At 35.9% G+C, this 27,496-nt stretch overlaps 1 protein-coding gene across 3 annotated transcripts; it reads left to right on the top strand.

The window, feature by feature from the left end:
* The first annotated feature begins 2,432 nt into the window (after positions 1-2,432).
* On the top strand, positions 2,433-27,496 carry SPON2 (spondin 2). Of its 3 annotated transcripts, XM_071808471.1 has the most exons (9): positions 2,433-2,780; positions 3,583-3,672; positions 17,557-17,664; positions 20,984-21,047; positions 21,837-22,062; positions 22,419-22,642; positions 22,908-23,099; positions 24,163-24,337; positions 26,484-27,496. In XM_071808471.1, the coding sequence occupies exons 5-9, from the start codon at positions 21,840-21,842 to the stop codon at positions 26,660-26,662; spliced, it is 993 nt and encodes a 330-aa protein (XP_071664572.1). In that variant the 5' UTR covers positions 2,433-2,780; positions 3,583-3,672; positions 17,557-17,664; positions 20,984-21,047; positions 21,837-21,839; the 3' UTR covers positions 26,663-27,496. The 3 variants fall into 3 exon arrangements, with proteins under 3 accessions (XP_071664572.1, XP_065693799.1, XP_065693797.1); XM_065837727.2 differs by lacking the exons at positions 2,433-2,780; positions 3,583-3,672; positions 17,557-17,664 and adding an exon at positions 17,719-17,737; XM_065837725.2 differs by lacking the exons at positions 2,433-2,780; positions 3,583-3,672; positions 17,557-17,664 and having other exon boundaries at positions 19,634-21,047.

The raw sequence follows: 27,496 nt of genomic DNA, 5'->3' as shown, positions 1-27,496 counted from the left end.
GCAGATTCTGGGCTGTGGTCATTTATGGCAGTAGTCTGGAAACTTCCCTCAGCTGAGGTGTTTCATTGGTCAAGAGTCTTGTCTGTCAACCCGAAGGGGTGTGTGCATGAGCAACCTGGTGGGTTGGTCCAGAAGTTTCTGGTGCTCTTAGTAGGGGGTGGTGTGCTTGACATCCACAGGCAATGGATTTCCATATAAGAAGTTTTGCATTTATATTTACATGAATATTTGCATATGTATGTGGACTTATGCAATACAAACTTCATAATAGATTTAGTATTATTTTTGGCAGAATTTTGTTTATGTGTTTACTCACCATTTTTTGAACAACTGCTAAAAATCAAAAATTTTTGGTACTCTAATCACTATAGCACAGGGATCTTCTCCCTAGAATAAAAAATAACTTAGGTATATGAAAACCGGAACGATTTATTTCACTTGGTGTCAGTTTGACTCTATTAGCAGTTGTTTTTCTCTGAAACGTGTTATCTCTATTCCATGTATCTTTGAAGTCCATTACATTACCTTTAGCTTTGATTAACCCAAATTGTTGTATCCCGTGTGTGCTTTTTGCACATTTTCGCTCATTCCTTTTCCCTAGAGATAGATAATTGACATAAAATTAATACAGACTGAAATCTTTAACAGCCTTATTCGGCTTTTGTATTAAACAGAAAAAGCTTTAAAATACATTTTTAGCACAGAGAGCAATACAATAATGAATTCCAATTTGTGTCAAATGCTTGTTCAAAATACATGTAAGCCATTACATATAAAAATGTTTTTATTGTTGTAATGTGAAACATTTATCTTTTACATTAATAAACAGTTAAAAGTCAGTGCAAACTAAGAAGTCCATGTATAACATTATATAAAGAAGGATCTTTTGTTTGTGCATGTGAATATCCTTTCTATATAGGAATATTGGGAAATCTGATAGGACCATACATTTTAATTAGAGTCTTCCTTGCTTTTCCCATTTTTTTCTTCACAAAAGCATTTCTTATATTGAAATGCTCATCTGCATTCATTCCTCCCAGTGATTCCTCTAAGATTGTAAACTTTTCCTAAAGGTCCAGTACCTTTCACTCTACCCAATAAATTACAACTCCCTTGTAATGAGTTAGTGCTCTAATGAAAACTCACTAGCAATGCAGTGTATTTTAACAGACAAATTACTCTAAATTAAGCTCAAACCATCTGTTCAATTTTCTTTTATGATTCTAAAAAGAACATATTTTAAAATTATATCATTTAAAAATAATGTAAGTGATTGAAGTATGCAGTAAGGCTTCTGCATATTTGTTCATTCAGTGTAGCATACTTATGATAATAGTGGTGTTTCTTCCTTGCTCCAGGCATGTATGAAGGAGAAAGTGGTTAATGCTTGATACAATAAATTTGCAGTTATTATGACGCATTAAGGATGTCAAAAAAGATATTTTACTCCTAGAGAGTTACACTGAATGTAAATCTCTGTATTGGAGCATCCTGATGGGATACCTAGAGGCAAAGCTTTAGCTAATTCCACAACTTGTAGGGGGTTAAGGATATCAGAGACATTAAATGCTGACAACTGTAGTTTTAATATGCTGGGGAAATGGAGCTATTCCATATCACTTTCTGTATTTGTTAACAGTTATGCCACCACTGAGGATCTCACTAGGATTTATAGAGAAAGAACATGCTGGTAGCTATTTAGGGGGAAAACAGTTTTTTTTTTTTCTCCTGCAAACTCGTTCAGTAGTAAATTGTGGTACAGATTGATAGAAGAGCAAGAAAAATAAGAGAAAAGACATGGTATTCTTAAAGGGTACAATTGACAGTCCAAGTAAATCCTTTTTCCTCCCATTGCCTCTCTGCTCTGTGTCCTCTGTGTTTTAAAAATATTGCATTAAATACTTATATTGACCTCATAAGTGAGATAACTTTATTACTGTTGATTTTGGCTTCAAAGTGAGCATCGTCAGTCTAAGAATATTTATCTCTGACTTCATGCGCCTGCTGAATTTGATTGGGAGGCCACCTGTGGAAGTGGCTGAGAGAAGTATTGCCATGAAGAAAGACCTTTCCTCCTGGCAACAGCTGGCAGGTTCCTGATCTTAATGAAACATCAGCTGAAACTACAAACTGCCTCTGACCTGCAGCTTGTCATCCTAGTCAGCTAAAAGATGACATCAATCTCACCTGTTTGCTATTTCAAAGGCAGCAATTTTGCCTGGGCTAGATAGGCTGCCTCTAGAGATGGTGAGGAGTGTGATGTGATTGTTTCATCTGTGTATTTTTTAGCAGGATGAATTCACTTTTGGAAGCGTCCCTGTTGATGGAGACAGCCTGTTTTGCTGAGGCAGGCCAGATGCACTCCTGTTAAACAGCTAAACTTAGACAAGAACGCCAAAGTTAGCGTTCAGCACTCCATTTACCGTCTCCTTTTCAATCATTTACGGAATGACATCAATGATTATAAAGGGAACATCTGCTGATGGCTTTAGGAGGTATTAAGTTCGGAATGAGCCATTTAGTCATATAATTAACAGAAATATGGTTTGTTTGGCAGAACAGGAAAAACACACTATAGAGATACTGATGATAATTGTGAAGGCCAGTAAGAGAAATCAAAATGTATCACTTCAGTACATTAAATGTCTGATTTTGTCATTCCAAAGTAAGTGCCTCTTAAAACCAGATGCTCCCTCTGCAATATTTGATGTGTGTCTATAATGGATGGACAAAGGAAATATTACATCTTTTGTTATCCCTCAGCACCAAGGTCAAATTTGGTAAGTAAGCAGTGGTTTCAGAGTTTTAATTAGATACAAAATAATTCTGTTTAATTCATGCAAAAATGTGTCTGCCTTTTGGGGATTTTCTAGAAGGCAGCATTTTAAAATAGGCGATCTTTTTTCGTTTGCCAGCAGAGAAAAAATTCGAACGTGTTTTATTTTTAATCTTGTAAATATTAGGAACATAACTCGTATCTCTGGTTTGGCTGAGAGTGTGCTGGAAGGATAATAATAGGATGGATGTTGCTAGTTTTCATGCTGTAGCATAATGAAACTTGAACAAAGATGTTGCTTCTCTAGAATATTAATCACTGGAACTACCAGATATATTAATACAGGGCACAAAGTGGTTTTACTTTATTTAAATAAAACTTCTTGACCTTTAATTATTTAAGCTATTAAAATTTTCGTTTTCAGAGGAACTAACTGTTTTCTGGTTGCTCATTTATTATTTAATATGTGATCTAATTCAATTCCATTCAAATTTATATACTAACCTTGCAACACTGAGCACTTCCCAGTATACAGTTAAGAGCTGTGATTAAGGCTGGTTAACTGCTTATTTGTGGTCCATTCTTTTCCATTTTCTGCGCCAGAGTTGGTAGTATTTAGTCTTGACAGGATTTTAACATTTATTTTATTTTACGTGTTTTAATAAGGAAAAAAAAATCCTAAAAAATGAATGTTCCATTTAGGAAAAGAATGGGAGAAACCTTCCCTCCCTTTACTCTGCAGAACTTCCCTATAGATTTTTTTTTTTTCCCGTTATTTTTGCTTTGCAAATCAAGGTTTTGTTCAGTCTCGTAGAACTCTCACTTTTGGCGGATTTCTGACTGTCTGGTACAGTTCCACTCGTCCCAGGAGGAATGGTTTCTTGAGCAGAGCAAAGGTGAGGAGTTGAAAGTTCATGATAGATCAATGTTCTTATATTATTCTGTAATTTATACTGTGGATATTACTGCTATCTAGATGGAATATTTTAGTACACATACGTATTCCAAAGAATTAAATGGTGGATTTTTTCCTCTGTGGGAGCTGAACTTCTGCTTGTATAGTTCTTTATCACACAGACTTTCCTGGGGAAAAGGAAAGAAAGGAGAAAAGGAAAATCAGACCTTTTCAAAATTACTTGAAATGTATTATTTTATTTTCTAGAATTTGGTTAATTAACAATGGCTTAACTATTTAATTTAATATGTGTTTTTTCTTTAGTGAAAGTTTTTTGCTAGACAAGAAACTCAATCTTGTTTTCTTCCTGTCTAAATTGGTATTTCGGAGGTGATAAGTTTGGGGCCATAGTGGCTGTTATTGTTCCTTTCTGTGCCCTTTGAGAGCTCAAACTATGACATAAAGCCAAAGCTGCAGCTGCCACAGCAAACACTCACTTTTAAAATGAGAAACTTTGTGCTCTTTTTTCCTTCCCCACAGTAAAATTTTGCATAAGATGAAAAAAATACATCACATTACAATTAGGCCACAATCTAATAATAATTGTTAGAGATAAAATTAAATACAGGTATAACAGATTTTTTCATAGATTTTGTTTTTGCAAATATGTAACGTAATGTTGTATGTAGTACTATGCATTTAGAAGGAAAAATACTTTCTGTCTTTTCTCTAAGTTCTTAATCTTCAGTTTTACATTAATATTTTCAATTGCTAGCAATTTTATACACAAGCATTATCCTGATATAAAATTTTGGTACTATTTCATGTAACACTTTTATATAGACAAAGCTTTGATTCAGTGTCCTGTCATGCCAGCTTTGTGCACTTCTTCAGTTTTGTTAATTCGAACATACGTCTGTTGAGGGGGTAATGATTTATTGTGTATGGAAATTCCACAGTACCCTATTTTGCTTTGAAAGCTATATTTATCCCAGTGAGCTAATTAATGGTATCCCAGTTGTTAAGATGATTTTCTGATGTGTTGACAAAACCCAAAGAAATAGCTGACGCACTTTTTTTTTGTTTCCCCCCTCCCTGCTTTTCAGGTATAGAATACAGGGATTGTCCATTGGAAAGAAGAGTGAATCCAGGCAAATGTTTCAGTTTCACTTTAAAATCTGTTTTTGTAATAGTTCCTTTGAAGATTTTTCTGTACTATAGCTAAGCTAAAAAGAAAACCAAACCAGCCAAAGCTAAAATAATTCTATTATTTTCTTAGCTGAGCTACTTCCCACAGTGAATTAAGCGATATGATTAAAGTGATTAATTTTCTTTCATAATCTCCTTTATACAGCAATCTGTGATCTGAGATGTAGGAATCTTTAATCTAGCAGTCGAAGGCATTACAGCGTATTACTGTGGCTGAAATCAGAAGTCAGAAACATTTAAGCCGTCAATTAAATGCAATTTTTAAAACTAGGATGAATCTGACCTCATTTTTGAACATCTCACTACACTGATGGCAATTGATAATTGACATTTCTTCTCATGGAAAGTGACAAATTCATCATCATTTGGAATCTTGCAATCAAAATTAGATGTCTTTGAAAAAAATGTTCTGTAGCTTAGTAAAAAATTAAGACTGCTAATGTTAATTTATGGTAAAAAGAAAAAAATAATTTCCCAATATGAAATAACAATAAATTCTTTGGCCCTTATTATTTAGAGGTTGGATAATGTGATTTTAGTGGATTCTTCTGGTCTTAACAGTCTGGTGATCCACAAAATGCTGTTCAAATGATACACGAGATGAGTAGAAGCAGGAGACAGAACATTTTGAAATGGATGACATTAGGGAGGCAGTCTGGTTTAGCAATTAGTGCATGGATTCACAAGTCAGAAATTCTACATTCTATTCCCATATCTGACATTGATTAGCAAGTCACATTAGGACTTATTATCAAAAGTCAGATATGCAGCTGATCATCTAATTAGGATCATCACGCTATTAGCATAACTGCATTTGCAAATCATGCATGCAGAGCTTTAGCCTTTGTTTAACCTTGATCTGAGATATGAAAGCAATCTATGTTATGGATTGATTCAACCCTCTTATTTCGTGATTTGAGCAGCTCACAATTTTTGATCTATTTATCCTCATCAGATTCTGTCAAATTGGATATTATTACTTATCCTCATTTTAAGATATTGGAACTGCAGCACAGAAATATAAGGTTCTGATTTTCAAAGACACTTAGGCATTTAAAGATGCAGATAAGCAATTAAAGACATTTTCTTAAGTCCCAAAGAAGATCACATCCTTAAATCCTATATGCATTTTAATTACATTTTAGGTGACTAAATCACTTTAGAATTTGGTTCTGCATCTTCTGAGGGTCTGTGAAATCAAAGACCAGTTAGAAACTGTGTCCACCTTAGCAAGTAGCGCAGACCAGTATAAGCAGATTGATAAAATGAAAGAGTCTGTACTAAGGATCTGGCATTCACACATTTCAGGAGGTTTTAATGCTGGGCTGGCTCTAGTTATGGTGTGGGCTGAATTCTTGCCAGAGCTCACCTTCTACTCACTTTCATTCCAAAATCCAGTTTGTGTGGGGTCCAAGTCCATAATATGAACAAAAGCATTATTGAATGGGATTGAATGGGAAATTTGCTTCCAAAGATGACACCTGAGCTAAAATGTTGATGTCTTGATTCTTAGAATCAAAACAAGCTAACAAGTTTATAAGTAATTGGATTTCTCTCTGCACAGGTGGACAATAGTGATGCCCTTGCTTGAAGAGTTAGTATTAGCAAGCAGATTTGGTCATCTGAAAAGTATGGTAAGACTTTTTGAAGTAGCTCACTGAAAAGCTGGGTAGAAACAGTTAAAACTAGCTTGAAAAGGCATATACTTGATTCCTGGAAGGTTAGCCAACTTAACAAAACAAAATACTTAGCACCTGTCCAACTTTGAAAAGATTGCTGCATTCTGGGATTATTTTTGTAAATATTCCGAACCTCTCTTGGCCGGGTTTATAAGACAAAGCAACAATTTTCCATGCGCTGCATTGCTCTCACATTTTCATGAATTTTCCATACGATGAGAAAATGAAAGATAAAATGTCTCATTTCAGTCTTACTAAGTATGTGAGTAAAATGAAAAGCTGTTGTGAAATTAGATACACTTCCGTGCAATAAGGTGAAAGAGAGATTAAACTTTTAAAGAACAAATACGATTGAGAGGTTCAGCCAGGTTTCAAAGATCTCCTGGAACTACTGAATCCACAAACTTCTGTTTCATTCTTTTGAGTGAATCGATTTTGTCATTCTTACATTTTCCAGAGAAATATCATGGGCATATGAGAAGTGCTCTGGGAACTGATATTCTAACCTAAATATTTACTTTTCCAAAATATGAAATGAACTACTTTTATTGCTATATCTATGGAAAAAAAAAAAAATCAAAAGCCCAAAACACTCCATGTGACAACTGTGGACGTCCAAGATTTTTGAAGCTATCTAGCTATCCTCCCTATTTTTCTGCATTGGTAATGCTGACATACTTAAGTAATAAACACACAGGAGCATTAATCAAGAGAGGTCAGCGAAAGAATGCTGGAAAAAAAGAAGGCCCATTGTTGCTCTAATAGCCTTTTAATGTCCTGAAATATTACATCAGAGTTAAAAATACAGGATATAAACAACAGATACTGAAAACACCCACATGCATTGGATAGGGTCAGAGGTTAGTAATGCAACAGGAAAAATGTATATGGATTTTAGACCAAAAAATTGTTTTGTTGTATCTGGATTTTATGTGTTCTTTTATTTGTTTCTTTTTTTTCTAGAACCTCAGAGCTGAGATAGCTGTAGTAAGTTTCTAGTATTTTTTGTCATGTTCCTGAGAGAAAAAATCCTCAATCCACATCATTTCCCTATCTTTTTCTCTGACTGAAAACTTAGAGCTTTGATGACTTGTATCAAATACTGTGGATGACTCAAGAGAGTCTTCTTTTACTCTAGAAAATTAAGATAGTTCTTAATTTTCCAAATGTTACTGCCAAGAGGATTTGTGATATCATAATACAACCCTTCAGAGTCTGCTAGTCTGATGGATAAATCGAAGGAGGAAGGTTTATAAAAGTGTACAATATTTGTGGTGTTCTACCAGAGATTTCTGTTCTAGTTGCTCTAGAGAAACACTGTTTCAGGTGGGGATAAAAGGTGGGATGTTTTCTGTGTTCTCTGATCTGAGATCTGAAACCTCTCTCTTGGATTTCCCTTGAGAAATGGGAAGGCTGGGAAGAGAAAATAAGATATCTACAGATCTTACAAACGTCTACTTATGGGGATTTTAAAAACTTTTTAAATAAATAATCTTTATCTGTTCAGAAGTGTATGGAGCTAATGAATGGCTGTTATTATGTGAAAGTAAGAGTTGGAAAACTGTTTCATTAAAGGCTGATGCAACCTGACATATATCCTAAATACTGTCAATGGCTTCCTAATGGCAGTACCACAGTGGGTTTTAGTGAAAAATCACTATAAATGGCATGTGGAAAGTCTCTATAGAAAAATAGAGCAATCCATGGCATTTTGTGCATGAACATCAATGACTTGGTATATGGCAAGATATTTGTTACCGTGAATAAAAAACCAGTAGAGCAGAATGGATTTTCAAGGTAGCTTCAGGAAGACTTTACAATGTATCTGAAGGAAAACAGCAAGGAAAAGGCCTTTCTATGAGAAGATGTCATGAAGACATGATGAATCTAATTTATCCATTGTGTATGGATATGAATAGGGTAAGGACTGACACACAGGCCACGGTGAATCCCACCATTGGTAATGTCTTTCATGATTAAGCGATGTTGAAGATGGTAAACTGCAGAAAATAGAGTTTGTAATTTCTCAGTTTTCTGTAGATTTTCATAACTGATAAAGTTTTTGATATCTGACAGAGCCAGAGAAGAGCTTACAAAAAAGGTGAGGTGTGGTTATGGGAGAGCCATTCATATCACCAAAAGGGTTAGTTTCCTATTTCTTGTTTATTTTCTCCCCTCGCATCCAACAGGGGCACATCCCAGGGACTGTTCCTGCTTCAAGTGAGAACTTCAGCCCATAATAACATCATGTTCCTACAAAAAAAGGCCTACATTCAGTAATAGCCAACTCTTTCACTGAGTTTTCCTGAAGAAACTTTCTAAAGTTATGCTTTGCTTTTCATCTGCGCAGATTGGAATTAATCATGTGATTTATTATTTTAGGAAGCAGACAGGTGCCATGGTAACAGTTAACAGTGTTAGAAGGTGGGCAGACAATTATTCAACAACATCTTTGAGAGGTGACTCGAGAGGTCAGACAAAGAGGTGGACACATTTTTAATTATTTTGTAAGATCTATCCATCTGCTCTATTCTATATTGCCTAATACAAGTATTTGAAAAGAAGCTTCTTTTCGATGAGGGTGACAGACACTGGCCCAGGCTGCCCAGGGGGGTTGTGGAGTCTCCTACTCTGCAGACATTCAAACCCGCCTGGACACCTTCCTGTGGAACCTCATCTGGGTGTTCCTGCTCCGGCAGGGGGATTGCACTGGATGAGCTTTCGAGGTCCCTTCCAATCCCTGACATTCTGTGACTCTGTGTGATTTATATCATCCTTGTTCTGGGCTATGCTAGTGCCATCCAGATTCCGAAAGATGAGCGTAAGCCTGAACCATTCTGGCTCATAAACCTTCATCTTCTCTCCCCAGAAACCAGGGCCTAAGGAGAGCTGATGAGTCCAGGTCTCATTTTAGGTCTTACATGAAGCAGGAAAATGAATGGGGTGCACGTCTGAGCCTTAAAAGTTTGCAGTTTAGATGGAGGCAGTACAGAGCGTCTCCAGTTTGCACTGTTTCTTGCCTTCATGACATGACAAAATTGAGTCTTTTGTTCATGGCTTAGTCTCTCTTTTATGGTGGTGGGTTTTTTTTTGCTTCTGATTTGCTTTTCCTGGCTGTGGCAGTCGTGTCAGGTGGCCGGGAGGGAGGGAGAGGAGGAGATTGCAGTGTCTGCATGTGGACTGAGAGCCTCCTGACCGAGCACATGGCTTGCCTGTTGCTGAGGAGCAGATCTACAGCCAAGCCTCAGAGGTCAAGGAGAGGCTGCATTCCTGGAGCCCCCGAGGGACCCTGTGGAGGTTGCTGCAGCCCAGGAAGGCCTCTGGACTCCAGAGCAGCTGGAAGGAGAGGCTCATTCTGAAAGGAAATAGAAAACGGGGGGAAATTTGTTTTCAAAACTTTTATTTATCTGCATCATGCAGAAGATCTACATTTGCTGTATATTAAGGGGTTGCCTGTGCTCTAAGAAAACACAGAGATTAGAATTACTGTAGTGTTTTGGGGTGCACTCATAATAAGATTGGTTAGTGGTACCTCAAGGCTCAGACCTCAGAGACTCCAAACCTCATAAAAGCAAATGTTTATATATCAACTTTCTGGGATGGAGGGCTTCTCTTCCTTCTTTGGAAATGACTACAGAAATATTAGTAAATTATCCCTTGCGTAATTTATTTGGCCAGTCTTGCTAGTAGAAGGAGACAAATAGCTACTACAAGGGACTAGAAACCATGGAAAAAGGAGCTTGCTGTTTAAACTCTTGAAGTTGATCTAATTAGTGATGACAACTAGTGCCTGGTTAGTGCGAGAGATTTAAGAGCATGCTATAACGCTTTTTCTGTTTCCCTCAACTTTTGCCTGCTTTTCTATCCCTAGATGCTAAAATCAAACATTTCTGTTCTCCAAGAAAGCAAATACCATATAATACATGCTGCAAAGAATATTTTCTATTCTCTTTAAGACATCATTTATTTATAAAATCTGTGTTTTGACAATACAAATTCATAGACGTGTGGGCCCCCATACAGTGAGCCAGGTTCTCTGATGTTCTATATCCTTGAGCAATACTAGTACAATCAAGGAAAACAAATGTATAAGCTACAGGACCAAACTGTCAACAAAAGACATTGAACCCTATGTAAACTGAGCAGAAAGGATTTTGCATTTTTATTTTTAACCTGCTTTCCTCCCTGTTTTGGGATAATTGGCAGTGTTACTGAACATGAACTGAAGTCCAAATGCCACATGCTTTGCAGCAGCATTGTATCCTAAATCCTATCTGCGTTGTCTTTATTGAGCCAATCTGTTTGCTTTGTTAATATCTGTTATATTACACTAACTAGCTGAGATGCTGATGGATTGGTGTAAGAGAGTAATGGTTGGTAGTAAGTATAGTTCTGGTTGTCTGATTTGCAATATTTGATGGCTTTTTGTTGAGGTATCCAAAAAAGAAAGTGTTTAAATAAGTTGGTACTGTGAAATTATGCGATTCCTGTGATAATGGTTTGAGGTTTGTGATGTAACGTGTAGATTTACCATCATAAATTACGAGGCACTTGACAGTAGATTTTACAAACTGTTGTTTTCAGAAATATTTTGTTCTATAATAATGGGGAAAAAGGCAGCTCAGGCAGTACTGTCACCATTGTAAGCATCTGTAAAGGCAGCTTCTCACACTGAGAGTCAGGAAAGATCTACTTACCTGCAGATGCAATGAAATGGCTGTTTGTATTTATATCAGTTTTTATAACACTGGGGTAATTATTAAAGGACAAATATTGATATTGCTGCTGGGGATGATCCAAAGTTTGACAGATTGATGCTTCTGAGAATTCTTTCGCTGTCGGCATTATGGTATCTCTGACTATTTTACTCACAAGTAGTAAGCTGCTTATACAATCTGATTTACATAAAGTTACTTAGCCAAGAGAAGTGTCAAAATCACTAATAAGATAAAGACATCTGCTTCTGCACTACAACAGCAGGGAAAGCAAATGCTGATGTAGTTTTCAAAATAGTGAATGTGAAAAGTAGGAGATGCAACAGAAATGTGTTAAACAGAGTATTGGTACCTGTCAAAGGCTTGTTAAAAGGAGAAGTCCCAGAGAAAGGCTCTATGATTTCCAGAAAAGGCAGAGGATTCACACTTAACAAAAAGGTAAAAGCTTTTTCTTTATATCATACTAGAGTATTCTATAAACGTATAGCACCTGATGCAACAGGGTACCCATAGTGAATTTGATGACAATACTAAATCAGCAGAGTGGCTGACAAGACAGTGAATCTGCTCTCCAGGTAGACCTTCATGGTCTTGAAGAGGCAGCCAAAATCAAAAACTTCAATAAGGAGTCCATAGTTCTGCCCCTGGATCAAAATAACCCTGTGCATTAACTCAAGATGAGAACCACCTGGCTAAATAGCAGCAATGCTGAAGAGAAGCTGGGGATTACTGAGGACACCAAGGTGAATGAAAGCAAGTGGCATGCTCTCATCGTGAGTAAAGCAAAATGCAGACTGGGCTGCATCAGGAGCTGCAAGGCCAGCAGACTGAGACACCTTGTACTCACCACTGGTGAGGCCACACTGAACACCGTGGTCATTCCCAAATCAAGAGGGATACTAAGAGACTGGAGAGGGTGCAGTGGAGGGCTGTCGAGACAAGCCGGACTAAAGTACATGGCAGATGAGGAGAGGCTGAGGGATCTGAGCTTGTTTATTAAGAAGGAGGTCAAGGGCAATCTAATAGCAGCCTGCAAGCACTTGAAGCAAAGACAGCAAAGCCAAGAATCTGCTTGGCGATGGTAGATGCTGCAGTAACCACAGACGTCACCTTGGGAAGTTCAGATTGCGGAGGGGGAGAAGCTTTTCCACAGGAGTGTGGTACCGCACCACTGGAACTGGTAACCCGTGGAGGTGGTGGAAATCATCACCCATGGTGCTTTTCATGGCTCAGCCAAAGGTAGAACCGGCCTGGACTAGTGAGGTGACAGCCTCGCTTTGCGTAAGAGGTTGGACAAGAGATCTTCAAGGTGTCTCCCAGCTGGTGTTTCTATGATTCCATAAAATAAATTTGTTAAATATTGTTCACAAAACATTTAGGAATAAATGTTTGTGCTGATCACATAGATTTACTGAGTCAAAATTAAAGAACATGATTTTACATCCTATATACATCCAAGATTAGGGCTTAGTTTCTGTTGCTTTTACTGAGCATTCATTACAGAACTTTGGGCCCATTTTTTCGATGAGTAAATCAGTGCTTTTATATTTTTGATTTTGACTGTTCTGGCTTTTTCTATTATAGTAATTATAGCGACAGTTAGAAATGTGTCATATTCTAATGATCATATAGGGCATAATGATCATACAGGGCTACTAGTGCTCATATAGTGAACTAAACATGAGGACTGAGAAAAAGAAAAATGTAAATGATCACTGAAGTCTTGCCCCAGTTCTTTGCTTATTTACTCTTAGTTTTAAGGGTAACTGTAATACTTTATTGCATTTTTTTTTCCTTTGTTTCGAATAATGCATTTTATTCAGAAGTATGAAATGTTTTCCTGACAACTGCTAGAATTGCTTCTCAGAACCCACAACTGAAAATATATTCAGTAAACTGCATTGTAACTTTGAAGAACAGGTTAGGACATGAAGTGAAGAATAATATCTTTTCTTAATTGAATCTGCAAACAAAATTCAGAGTGGTTATTTAAAATGTGTTCTGGGAAATGGCTTTTCTATTGACAAAAGAAATTACAATATGAGCTTTACATCTTTTGGAAGACTAGGTCAGACTCTGATTATGTTCACATTGGCATAATTGTAGTGTGTTTCTGCTGATGCTAATTCATATTTATACCAGTGCTTCAGAATTAAAAATCCATTTGAGCATTTCTGGCAATACAGTGCCTCCTAGCATGATACTCGACATTGATTTAGTTTCAGAAGTAAAAGAAGTAAATGAGCACTATGGCTTCCTGAAATACAAAATGATATTCATTTATCCTTAATTTGTAGTTAATACAGAATATAAAGGAGAAAACTTAAATTGGTAATCTCTTTAGGTTCACTTTTTCACTGTAATAATTGATAAATAAAATTCAGGCATTTATGATTATTAATAATGCAGGAATCTGCAACAGCAGTAAAAATTACAATAAATTATATAGCCCATTATTTAAACAGCAGCTTTCTTCAGTTTCAAAAGAGAAAATGTCGTCTTCTTGGCATTTTGTTGTTGTTGTTTGTTTGTTTTTTTTAATATCATTTTCTGCAATACTGGCAAAAATACTGAATTAGAAAAAAATTGTTCCTACATTTCGCATTCACCTGAGTTTTTGTGAATGAAAGGGCAAATAGAACATTTTATTTCATCCATTATTTCTGGAGAAGAGCAAGTTGTTTGTAGTAGACAAGACATACTGGCCTGTGGTCAGAAACAGTAACGTCTTATTTCTGGTTTCTTCTGCTCTGTACTAATTTTAAGACCTTTTGTGCTATTGGGTATGTATGTCATGAAAGCTACTTTCTTTTTCTGCTGTCAGAGTTGGTAATTCTGTCAGAAGTTTCCTTCTGTGCATTGAAGAGAGATTGGTTGGCGCTAACTCAGGGAATCCTGCACTAAATTCCATTGTATGGCATAGACATGTATTCATGTCATCCATAGAACTCAGCACTACATGCTCCTCCTTTATATACCTTACTTTTGCAATTATATTCCCGGTTTTACTTATGAAAAAGAAATCCCAGATGTGGAGAAAACCTATGAAATTATTAGACAGGTCAAAGCTTTTTGCTGTTACCTGAAGCATTGAAATAAGATCAGAAGCAAATTTTCTTAATAATATAATATACAATAGTTCAGGTTATAAGGGACCTCAGGAGGTCTCTAGTCCAATCTCCTACTCAAAGCAGGGTCAACTTTGAGATTAGATCAGGTTGCTCAAGGCCTTATCCAGTCTTGTTTTAAAGCCTCCAAGGAGGGAGATTGCATTGTATCTTTGGGCCAACTGCTCCACTGCTTGACTGTTATGATGGTGAAAACGTTTTTCCTTCTATCCAGTTTGAACCTCTCTTGCTTCAATTTATGCCCATTGTCACTTGTCCTCCCTCACCACTGTGAAGAGTCTAGCTCCATCTTCTTGATGACCTCCTTATAGGCACTGGAAGGCCACTGTCAAGTTCCCTTGGAAGCCTTTTATCAGTGTCTTGTATGGAGGTTAAGTGGGTGGAGGACAATACTGGATATAACATTCTAGATGAGGTCTAACAAATGCTGAATGCAATACTACAAGTGCCTGAGGTCTTTATCTTTTGCTTTCAAATGACATAATCTTTTAAAATCACCTGTCATTAAATTGGAGAGTCATAGTTTTTCTTACTGTGATTAGATTGTGTTACAACCAAGCTAAAGAATGATGACAGAATTATACATGTAAACAAGAAATTTATACTGATTACCCTAAAATTCCATGGTGGAAGGTAAGAAATTTATCTTTGTCCCAAAAATGTGGTCTCACTGTCAGTGGACAATGACACCTCATTCCAATTCTATTCTGAAGTCTTTATTGATTCCTCACCAGTATTGGGGTGGGAAGAAGATACTGTGCTATGGTGGCAAATAATGGATCTTTTACTAAATTAGGGCTATGTGCAGACTGTGTTATATGGATGGCTTCCCAGAAAAGATCAATGCATTTTTTACAGTATCTCATTATTCACATGAATTAAAGATGTAACTCTAATAACTCCACAAATATCACTTAATATATTTAAGACCTTTGAAAAAAATACAAGAGAAATCAACAAAACTGACTGTGGAGCAGTAAATAATGTAAGCAAAGAGTGGTCTTGATAGTGACTATTTTAGAAATATAATTTGGTGGTCTTCTACAGTGTTGCCACAGAGATAGAGGACTGACATTTCTACAAGGCAAAGAAAGCATCAAATTGGTCTTAGAAAGTCATTCTTTGTAGTGGTATGAATAGAATTATTTAGTGTTCAAATCCAGTGGAATTTCAATGGCAAACAAAAATGCAAACATCAGTGGTACAGGTTCCTTCCATTTCACAAGTGAAGTGAAAGATATAATAGGAAGATTGGATTTGTTGGCAGATGCAATCCATATTTTCCACATAACAAGAACAAATTTTTATTCTTCTAATTATCCTGCTGTAGTTTTGTCCCCATTTTCCTTAGCCAGTTTTCAGTTTTCTTCTTAAACCTTTGTATGGAAAACTATCTTAAATACTATATATGATGTAATAGAAAACTATTGAATTTATTAACAAGTGAGGGTTGGAAATAAAGACAATTCCATTAGAAACATCAGGATGTGAGAAGAATTAAATCCGACAAAAAACCCCCAAACCTCTTCATATTGGAAACGGTGGAACAAGAAATTAAAATAGATATGCTAAACAAGTCCAAAGAGAAGCATAGTCTCTAGTTGTAGGGAGCCTTGATTTGGTTATCTAGTGCTGGCCCACATAGTAGGTTTTTCAGTACTAGAAGTGACTTAATTACAGATGACAGAACAATGCAGATGACAGAGGAGCTTTTTGTTGCTGATTGGTGTCATCGTGGTCAATAAAACTGTGATTTTTCTTTATCCTTTTCTCATCTTGGCTTGAATTCACAGTGACCTCTGAATTAAAAAAAACAAAACCCAAAACCTCAAAAAAATCACCCTCAACCCCAAACCAGACACACTTACAAAGGGAATTTCTAAACTCAAAATACAGAGTAAATTTGCAATTCCCTACTAGCAGGTTGAACCTTGATTATAGTGGTCAGAGGTAACATCTAGTGGAGTCTGTTTGGCTTGGGATTCAGCAAAAGCCAGAGGTGTCTTATTTACGTGTAGATGCTTATATGAGAGCTGGGTATCTGATCAATGGAGAGCTTATCAGTACAGTTATTGGAGACCAGAGAGCTACTTAGCAGTTATTCTTTTGGTCAAATATAGATATGGGTTAAAGGGTTAGCTGAATAGTTCTCTAGATTCTATTGACTCCATAATATATTGTATATAGTGGCAGTTTACATATCTAGTTCGTACGTGTACACTAATTTTAAGCACCTCAATCTGGAAACTAATTTTTTATCCCAACAGATAAATAGAGACTAAAGCTGCTGTCACTACTGTTGCACCATCCAATATTGGGAATGCTTAATTCTCCTATGTAAATACTTAATTTTATAAAAACTTCTGAACCAACACCACAATTTCTCCATAATAAAATATTCTACTCCTTGCCAATTTGGTACTAGAGATTTTACAACTTAAAGCTCAGAGGGTGTTAAGTGAACATAAACCTTTTGGCATTGCTGAGTGTCCATAATCATCTGTGTATCCATGGTAACTACAGGAGTGAAAGTATGGGTGTATAATCCTTCTTAAGTAACACAACATTATGTTTTTCTTGGTAGACAAAGAGGTGCTAGCTAGTCATAAGCATATTAAACAGTCTGTGAATATCAAAGTTGCAAATATACTCCTTACCAGCAAAACAGAAATTGGTTTTGTAAAATTGTAATGTGTGCTAATACTTCAGGAATATTAATACGGAATTTCTGGAGCTTCTGTTCTGAATAAAGGTGGGCAAACTAACTTCAGATCAATCATTTTACTGAAATCTCCTTTCTCTTCACCTTACAGTTTAATAGAAAAGTCATAACTAATCATGCCAATCTTGTTGCTTATCAGAGAAAGGGCTAAATTATTCTCTGACTAATCACAATGGAATTTACACCCTTTTAATGTGGTGTATTCCTGTGTGATAGCCTAAATGTGTTCATATAAATGTTTTGTATGCTGTAAATGATTTGAGAATCAACATGCTATTGACTGTATATTTATAAATAGGGCTTTTTTTCCTTGTTTTCTTGTTTTATGACTTCTTTTTGGTTAGCAAAAATACAGGGCATTTTAGACACAGTTATGACTGTTATTTGAAGACCAAAAATAACTGGATACCTTTTTTGTTTTATACTTTCCAGCTTTCATCTCGCGAATCTTGGTAAAGCCTGCAGGAACTGTAAGACCGTTGTATGATTGACGAGAAACAGAAGCAGCTGCACACTTCTGCAAGCAAAATGAAACACAAGGCACGTTAGCACCGATGCTTCTGTAAAACAAGCTTTCTATGCCTGCTGCCTCTAGCATTCAGACATTATAGAGGTATGCATGTGGATAGAAAGTAGGTGTACCTGAAGAGACACAAACTTGAAAAATAAAAGCTATTTTGCTTTGAAAGAGGAAGGAAAAACTCTAATTTTGTATATGGGCAAAATAGTGTCTAAATTGAAGGGGTTTTTTTTCCAGTTTTCCATGAGTTTTCAGCTGCTTTCTAATGGGACATAGAGACTGAAGAAGGAATGCAAGCATAGGTTCTTATCCCACAGCAATTTTTTTTCTGCAACTGCTGGCCCACAGAAATTTGGTGTCTGTGGTTTCCCAGCCATGAAAGTAATTCATTGAGTGGAAATCTGTGGAGAGATATTTTATTTTATTTTATTTTATTTTATTTTATTTTATTTTATTTTATTTTATTTTATTTTATTTTATTTTATTTATTATTTTTTCCTATCTATGAGATACATTTGTTGTTTTAATGTCCTTCACAATGTCAGAGACTGATGATGCTTAGCACAGTTTCCATTTAAAGAAATAGGACTGGGATCCTCAAGGTGGTGGTTTCTGACAACATTACTCTGTATGTTTTTCTCTGTTTTCACTTTCCTTCAGCTCTGAGGCTGGGGGAGTGGGGAGAGAAGATAATTAAATGAATTTACAGTCACTATATTTTGTCCAACAATTTCCTTATGAATCCAACAAAGAATGAAGCTGTCAGTCCTGAAGATTTTAATCCTTCCTGAGAAACTGATCATGGTAGGGCCCTCATGGTTACGACCCTCCCTATAAACAGGGAAAGGTCCAATGCAGGAATGGTAAGGAAGAAAACCTTCATTTTGGACTAGGATCAGAGAACAAGTATAAGAACTCTAATCCAGTTTCCCTGTAAGTATCTGCAGTCTTTGAGGAAAGAATCCATCTTTGTTTTTTCAAACTAAAATGCTTCAAAGTATCTCGTTCCCACACTGGTAAGGTAGGAAAACAAAAGTTCTAGACTCAGTTGTATTCCATTAACCTCGTATTTGATGTTGAAGACCACGATAACCTCAAGAAGTTGGAGTAATAGAGCTCTAGAAGGATAAACCGAAAGCCACTTGGATGCTCAATACAAAGCATCATGTACTCCTATTCCAAGGGAAGAATCAACCACAACTTTTGTGATTTTTGATATTTGTTTGTCTACTCTGCACTTGGAAACCTCAAATGACTTCCCAAGTTAATGACTTCCAATGGTTCAGTTTCTTTTATCACTTAGTAAGTTTTTCTTGTAATAGCTGTGCCAAGTTATGCAGCCTGCATGTATTGTCCTGTTCCTGGACACATTCATAACGTGTAGTCATGGAACCAGAATGATCTAGTCTGGTGATGTTCCTTTTGGCAGTAATTTTTCTTCGAAAGGAAAAGGCTAGTTTGATATATTAAATAATTCTGTGCTGGATCTGGAGCTAAATGATTTGTTCTCATTTTAAGTGTTGTTTTGGAAGTGTGACAGCATGTTTCAACATGTGAAGTTAGCTGGTTCAGTCATTGTGAGGATAAACAACAAAACCTACTGAAGTTTAAATCTACTTAGTAATAAATAAGTAAGCCTTAAGTAATTTTAACAGTGAGCAATATACTTTAAAACTTGTGGGACTTTTGTACAGTTCTTCTAGAAGGCTGCCTGGGCTGGAAAGATCATCCACTTCTCATATAAATAGACTCGGAACCTGCGGATACGGAATTCTGTGCACAGGAGGGAGTGAGCTGGATGTAATTCAAATACCATCCTTCAACAAACACTCAAAGAACTTGTATAAAAGTACCCACAAAGTCTCCTTGCTCTTTTTCTTGATGGAGTCTGGCTCCTGGGACAGAAATAAATCATGGAAAATATTGCATTAGCATAGGATGGAGGAAAGAGCCTTAGAAATAACGGGCATGCCTATGTCCAGATGCCTTAACCTGCTACAGAATTCCTATATTATATCAAGATATACAGGAATTCTGGTTATGGGTGTTCAATCCATCTATGTTGAAACTTGCAATAGATTCCATTTTGCCAGGAGAATAATCAATGGAAATTTCAGTCAGACATCCTCTTGGCTTTTCTTGTTGATTTACCATGGGGTATGGGGCAGAAGGGAAGGATAATTTTCCAGTTAAAGTGCCACAAAGCTCAAATTGGTTGTCTGGTAACTCCCTCCTGGTGGATGATAGCATGTCACTTAATCTATATACCTATGATGGCCTGGGACTTTAATCTGAAGAATGACGGGGTGTTTGTTTGTTTGTTTTCCCCATATGCTGTACCATCATATTGGAGATCTGTGGAAGTAATTAAGTGACATTCCTCACAATTTCAAAAGAAGCCTGGATGAAAGACTTTCTTCATGGCTCACTGTAAAGTTTTCAACTCAATTTCCTTTTCTGATCAGCCTTATTTAAAAGTTGGTGGGGAAATAATTGAAAATAAATATGAAACATTATTTATTAATTGGGTTACTGTATTATGCATAATATTTCATAGACAATTTAAATAATATTTGTGATGTATGTCTATGTACTGCACTTCAGAGGATGTATGTTTTAACTGTAATAATAACATTTTTATTTGGGGTTTTTACTCTGAAGACAGCTAAGAAAAATTTCAGAGCTTCCCAAAACCACTCTTTCCAAAGAAACCACAATGTTACAGAGCCCTTTCATCATCCAGCATACGGTACTGTAGAACACAAAAATATACACTGTGCTACTTTAATTCACATTTGCAGGAGACACAGTCTGTGTGAGTATGTGCAATTATGAAATGCTAACTTTTTTTTCCTCTTGACTTTTTTAGCTGCCTCACCCCTTTTATTTGAACACATACATATGGTGTGTGAGAGTGAGCAAGCTCTCTGTAAATGTTTGGAAGGAGCATCTGTCAGACAATAAAACTTACAAGAAAACATGCTTCTCATTTAAAGTGTATTCACCAGAACTATTTCAGTGCTGGAATTGGTTCATTTGTATAGCTTGGAGGCATTAATAAGAGCAGAGAACTGTAAAGGCACCAGAAAACTCGAACTGTTGCTAAGAATCCAAGGTATTTTTTTAAAGCTTTTCTTCTATTCGGCATCACAGTCTTCTGATAGGAACCTGAACCAGTTGACAGACAGGAAACCTCTGGTAGTCCATCCAAAAAGATTGCAGAGGAGAAGATGGCATGCTTTTTGCAAACCTGGAAAGTCTAAAGATTACAATAATTGTTGGACCAAAGGGACCCTCTTCAGGCATAAATAGCAAGACTCCTACTGTCTTCTCTTGCAGACCAACTCAGCTGCCAGCAAAAGCAGGTGCTCTCCCCCTACCAGTGCTCCAGAGGAAACATTTAGTGAGTATTCACAGCTCTTTTTACAAATTAATATATTATTAGAGTTTGAGTTATATTTTTACAGTTTTCTCAGAGGACAAAAGCATTTAAAAGTAAGTTTTTAAGGCTGTTATTTTAAACAATTGCTGGAGTTCAACAGTCTGATGCAATTACCATAGTCATTTAAAAGCAAAATTTGTACAACCTATGACAGCAACTTTAAAAAAATATTGTTTTTTAACAACTATGTAGCTTAAACAATCTGAAGTAATTACAATGTATTTTTAATGCACAAGTTATGACAGCAAAGTAATTTATATAAATATGAAATGTATTTGACTTTAAATGTTATGCCATAAAACAGCCTTTGTAGAATACAAAATTAAAATAAATCATTTCTTTTGGCAACGTAACCTGCAATTTAATCTTTAGAAGAAAATATATAACACTAATGTTTTCCACAGAAACAGTTGCTACTCTAATTAATTCAAGATGTGGCTCTAATAAGATTTCAAAAGAAAATCAGAAACAGATTTTTCTCAGAGGTAGTACTATGGACGAGGTTAAGATATTTTTATATTCATGAGAAACACTTGTCCCAGGTAGAGTTACAGATTTGTAGTATATAGCATGGAAATATCAAACCTGAAAGCACTATAATAATGTTTTTAGAAGCATAATAATTTTTAATGTTTCAGATAAATGCTTTCTTTTGGGTTATAACTTACAGTAGGTTACATTTTATTATGTAACTCTTATTCAATTTTGAGTTTAAAGTGACTAATATGTCTTTTTTTGTGTGTGTGGAAGGGAATGGAAAACCTGATGTTTGTCTACTGCTCCTGTAAAGTTATCTGGACGTTCCTTGTAACAATCCTGGGTTATGCCAGCAGCTTGCCTGTGGGTGATGATTCTATTTGCGCGACAGAGGAACTTGCCAAGTACAGCATTATATTCACAGGGAAATGGAGTCAGACTGCTTTCCCTAAGCAGTATCCACTTTATAGGCCCCCAGCACAGTGGTCATCAATGTTAGGTAAGTTTTAAGAACAGATAAATCTGTGATATTGTTTTTTTTTCTCTTCTTCTTAATAGTCAATTTGAAGATAACTAATGAAAAGGGGAAATGAAAAGGGGAAATAAATAGCTGAAGTTATACTGAAATGCAGAAATTGAAGTATCCACAATGCTTTCAAAAATCTCCAACTGTTTTCAATTGGATTCTGTTTTCAATTGGCTGCAGCTGAAATAAACAGTGATAAGCCAAATGTTTCAGTGTTCACTCATTTTTATACACATTTTTCTAAACCTCAGAAATAAAACCAATAAATTGAAGAAATAAAGACAATCTAAACCAGACTTTTATGTCATGCCATGTATTCACTCAAATAGGTGTTACTCATAGTTCTGACTACAGCATGTGGAAAAAAAATGAATATGCCAGCAATGGTGTACGGGATTTTGCTGAAAAGGGTGAAGCGTGGGTATTAATGAAAGAAATAGAAGAAGCTGGAGAGAAAATTCAGAGTGTACATGGAATCTTCTCTGCTCCTGCCATTTCCAGTGGTACAGGACAAACCTCCACTGAATTAGAAGTGCATCCAAGACATCCTTTAGTAAGTAAATGCACATATTCATTTTCAAAGTTTATTTTATGTCACTAGCACACAAAATTAAATATTTGAGTTCTCGCTTTTAGAAACAATATAAAGCAAAGAGTTACTAAAAAGGATGGCACGTTGCAGGGAGCACTTTGCAGCTTCTAGAAAGTAGAAGAGCATAATGACCTTTCTTTCAAAAATTTTAAGTTAAAATGACCATAAGCAGGACTGGAGCATTTCCTAATAAGTGATGCAATCCTGATGGATTTTGTTTCATTAGGTCTCATTTGTTGTACGAATTGTTCCAAGCCCTGACTGGTTTGTGGGTATTGACAGCCTAAATCTCTGTGAAGGAGATCACTGGATGGAAGAAGTGGCAGTAGATCTATTTCCATATGATGCTGGAACTGATAGTGGTTTCACATTTTCCTCCCCAAACTTTGCCACTATTCCACAGGACACAGTTACAGAGGTAGGTGCATGTACATAGTTTAGAACTTCATACCTGTATGTTTTGGGTCCTCCATTTAAAAAGACCTTATGACTACAGGACAGACTCTTGTGAAACTTATTTCAGTATTTTGGAGTGCTGATAATGTCTATGTATGGATTTATTACATAGCTGATGACCTTATTGCTTTGGTTTATTTTCTATATCTTTCAAATGTATCAGGTATATGCAAATGGTTCATGAAAATTTTCTCTATATTTAAAGTATTTTTATGTAAAAGCTGACTATTTTAATATTATTTTAACGATTCTTAAAACACCAGGAAAATAAAAATATTCACAAAAGTCCTGGCATTCCTAAATATGCATCTAGACAGGAAAATTCTTAGTAGTGAATACTGTTGTGGGGAGGAGTTTTTAGTTCAAAACATTGCTGAAACCTGAGACTGTGACATTTCAGGGGAAGGAGCTGAGGGAAAGCAGAGATCTCCATCACTACTGCAGTGACCCCACTTTCAGTCTCTTTTGCTTGTTTGCTACTCTATATGCCTCATACTTGCTTTGGTCCATTAAGGATGGTGGGGATTCAAATGTTTTGAATGCTATGAGCATTCCATTAATCCTTCCTTTAAGGTCAGTTTTTCTAGAGCTAAATGCTGTGCTAATGAGTAATGAGAAAAGGAACAGAGAAGCTGAGAAACAGTACATTTGGCCTCCTTTATACATGTTACAGCTGCTATAGCAGACATAACATTATTATGTAATACTCTTGTGTTCTTCCTTTCAGTAACATTTTCCGCTTCCTATCAAACCATTCTGTACATTGCTGAGTTTCAGTACCTCCCACTGCAGTCCTCTATCTAAAGGTTGGCACAAATCATTGTGCCCAGTCTTAAAGCATTATGCATAAAAATTAAAAATTCTGGGATTACCAGCAGTAGTTGTGTGAATTGAGGTTCATATAAACCGGTTATATGCATTTTACTTGCCAAAAAAGTAATAGCATGGTGTGTAAACGTGATTTTACAGTTATCTTCTTGTTAATATGATGTGGTTTCTATAAGGTTCCCCTTTTTACTTCACAGATCACTTGTTCATCTCCAAGTCACCCAGCAAACTCATTTTATTATCCCAAACTCAAAATTTTGCCACCTATTGCTCATGTAAAAATGGTGAAATTAAGGAAAAACCAGCTGGGTCTTTCTGCACCTTATTTTAATCTTCCAGCTAAAAGCAATGAAGTAATAGACTCTGTCTCAGGTAAGTGCTAAGTACTTTGATATGCTCAATGCCGTTATTTTCATTCTCTCAAGAAAATACATTGAAATCTGGCAGGTGATTGGGCAGAATATTATCCTGTCTGCACAGGAATAGTTTCCAGACTCAAACATGGGAAATAAAACAAGCCAGTTGACATAAAAGAGAATCCTGGGAAGAATGAGGAAAGGATTGCATGTTTGAACTATGGTTCAAAGGTCCGGGTTATATCCACAGTGAGGGTTACTTAAGCCTTATTATTGGGGTAGATCAGTGAATTTTATGAGAAAGAAACAACACTTGGTCAGAATCAGGGTTCCCAAATGCTTTGCAACTTTGAAGTTAATATTAATCCTTTAGTTTTTACATGATAGAGCAAAAGAACTATTATTGTTGCATCTTTCTGGGTCAGAGGGTTTGATAGTTACGTGCAATAAGAATCGGTATAATTCAATTGATTTGGACATATTTGTGATAGAAACACACATCCTGGCAACAAAAATAATGTTCTCACTCATTTTTCTTTCTGAAAAACATTTGCTAATAACTTTGTTTAGGTAGGAAGACATGTAAACTACTGATTCAAGTCAGTCTTAAGGGTAATATTCAAATCTTCGGATTAACAGACACATAACTAACATAATATTTGCTCTAAGGGAAATAGAGCAGTTGGACAATGCCCACCAAAATTTTCTCCTTATACTTTTCTTGTGGATTTTTACAAAGTGTAAGACAAAGGGTTAAAAATAAGAAGACTGACTTCCTAAATACTGGGAGACAGCAGTAGATGAAATCTCCACTGTATTCCTAGAAGAGCTGCTGTGTTCCAAGAGCTTCTCCAGAATGTCTGAAGATTACGTGTCTCTAGCTCTGTGCTGAGGTCACCTCACAGCCACTAAAACTAAACTCATTCCCTACACAGTGAATAATGCATGATTTATACTTTAACAAATGTATTTCTCTATCAATGTATAGTTTTTGAATGTATTTCTATTAGTAAACGAGAAATATTCAAAGTGAGTGCTACATACCTCATTTGCAGTCATGGACCTTTCCCGCAATTTTTGAAAAGAATACTTGGCCCTCTTTAGCATGTAAATTTAAAATAACACGTGTAAAGTATGGTGTTTCAAAAATAGTTTTTAATCATATATTCCCACTTGATTGTATATTCACCAGTAAATCAGTCTATTTTAAAACATATTCCAAAATCCAGAGTACAGGTGAAACTGTCACTCATTCCCTCTAGAAACATGGGAACGAGTGATCACAATAGAAGTGGGGAGTTCCATTGTAATACCAGAAAATTATACCTGAGGTCACACATTTAGTATGGCATTTAAAGCCAATTTTGTGGACACCTATTTTACCCACAAGTTCTGTAATTCATAGTTTTCATGTAATTTCTGGTGACAAGCAATACCCTCATTTAACCTACTAAGAAGTAGTCACCTATGTTTTTACGAAAGGTATTTTAAATGGAAGCATACATTATGGAAAGTACTTCAGAGTTTCTGACTTATTTTCTTGCAGTAAATTAAAACTACATTGAAAACCCTTTTAACATTAAAAAGCTTCTAGTGATGGAACATCTTTGTTGGCAAAGGGAACTGTAACATACACACTAAACAAGAGGAAGATGATTTAATGATTACAAAACTGGACTTTTCTACTTCTGAAGTGGAATGGAGTTCAGTATGAACAACTACAGGAACAATCTCTATCTGCAAAGAAATATAAATATACCAAAATAAATGAGAGAAATGCTTTAGACTCAGTGTTTTTAGTAAGCCATGCAAAGGCAAATTAGTTATAAAATTGACAGTAATGTTTTGTAAATCGATCTTTTGAATGTAATGATTTTAACCATAGGGGTTTTTTAAATAGCAATTCTATATGTTCAGATTAATAATACCTCAGTGTCTCGACTGCAATAATGATGATAATAATATAATAATACCAGTGTTGATGAGCTTAGGAGCTGAAAACAAACATTTTTATTTATGAGACAACATTTGGATTGTATTAATATCACATGCATTTTTTGATAGGACAGTATTTGATCATCATCCCTTAATGTTTTGCCAACTATGTATTTGCCTTAAGCACAAATTTATGTAAAGTTACCTTTTTCTTGTGTATATTGCAGAAACACCACTGGACTGTGAGGTTTCCCAATGGTCTTCCTGGGGTCTCTGTCGAGGTCCTTGCAGCAAAACAGGGACCAAGATCAGAACTCGTTTTGTACTTCTTCACCCTGCCAATAATGGGAACCCTTGTCCAAATCTGGATGAAGAAACAGGATGTGAACCAGAGAATTGTGTCTGAAATAAAGAAAAGATGATAATTTAGATAATTTAAAAGTAGGATAAGTTTAATTAAATCTAAACTACATGTCAGTCAATGTTCCTTATAATTTGGGTATGCTGCACTATTCTGCTGAAAAGGTATATTAGACTGGTTTTGAAAGTTGTTGTTTAATATAAAGATTTTGGGGGGTTAAATTCCTAAATTTTAGTATGACAACAGTACTTGATCATTTACAGACCGAGAAACTCCAGATAAAGCCTGGCTATAAATATACTATAAGTTCTTGGAGTACCCTCTAGTGGCAGAAGAGAAGACATTTGGAAATACACACATAAAAATCTTTCAATGACAAAATCTAAACTAGTAACGTTCTTAAATACTGTAATTTGTTGATCTACAGCTATTTATACCTAGACATTAAGCTTTTCTCTAAATTATGTTTTTATAATTTATTGGCATTTTTGTTGTCTTTCTAAACATGTTTAACATGCATTTCTTCAGAAACTACTTACATAAATCAGAGTGTTCAGATGTTTGTGGTGTGGCAATAGTATAACTGAGCAAACTTGTCTTGAAACTTATGAATACATGAAAATGTCTCTTCTTTTTTCCTCGAAAAATGAGAATAGCTGTCATGAGGACACTCAGCCAGCAAAGTTACTAGAAAAATTCAGAAATGTGGATACTACTAGAAAACCTCAGAACTTAATGAAGAGTGCTTTCCGAGATTTTAAAGCCGACTGGTTGTATGTTCCTCATGTGACAAATATCTCGAAGTTAACACTGCTGACCATAATGTAAATTATATCATTGTCTATATATATGCAGTAAATGTGTCTATGGTTCCTCAAA

Source organism: Patagioenas fasciata, chromosome 4, assembly GCF_037038585.1.
Source record: "Patagioenas fasciata isolate bPatFas1 chromosome 4, bPatFas1.hap1, whole genome shotgun sequence".
Taxonomy (NCBI): Eukaryota; Metazoa; Chordata; class Aves; order Columbiformes; family Columbidae; genus Patagioenas; species Patagioenas fasciata.
The sequence above is the reverse complement of the archived record's forward strand: the minus strand, read 5'-3'. Positions and strand labels throughout refer to the sequence as shown.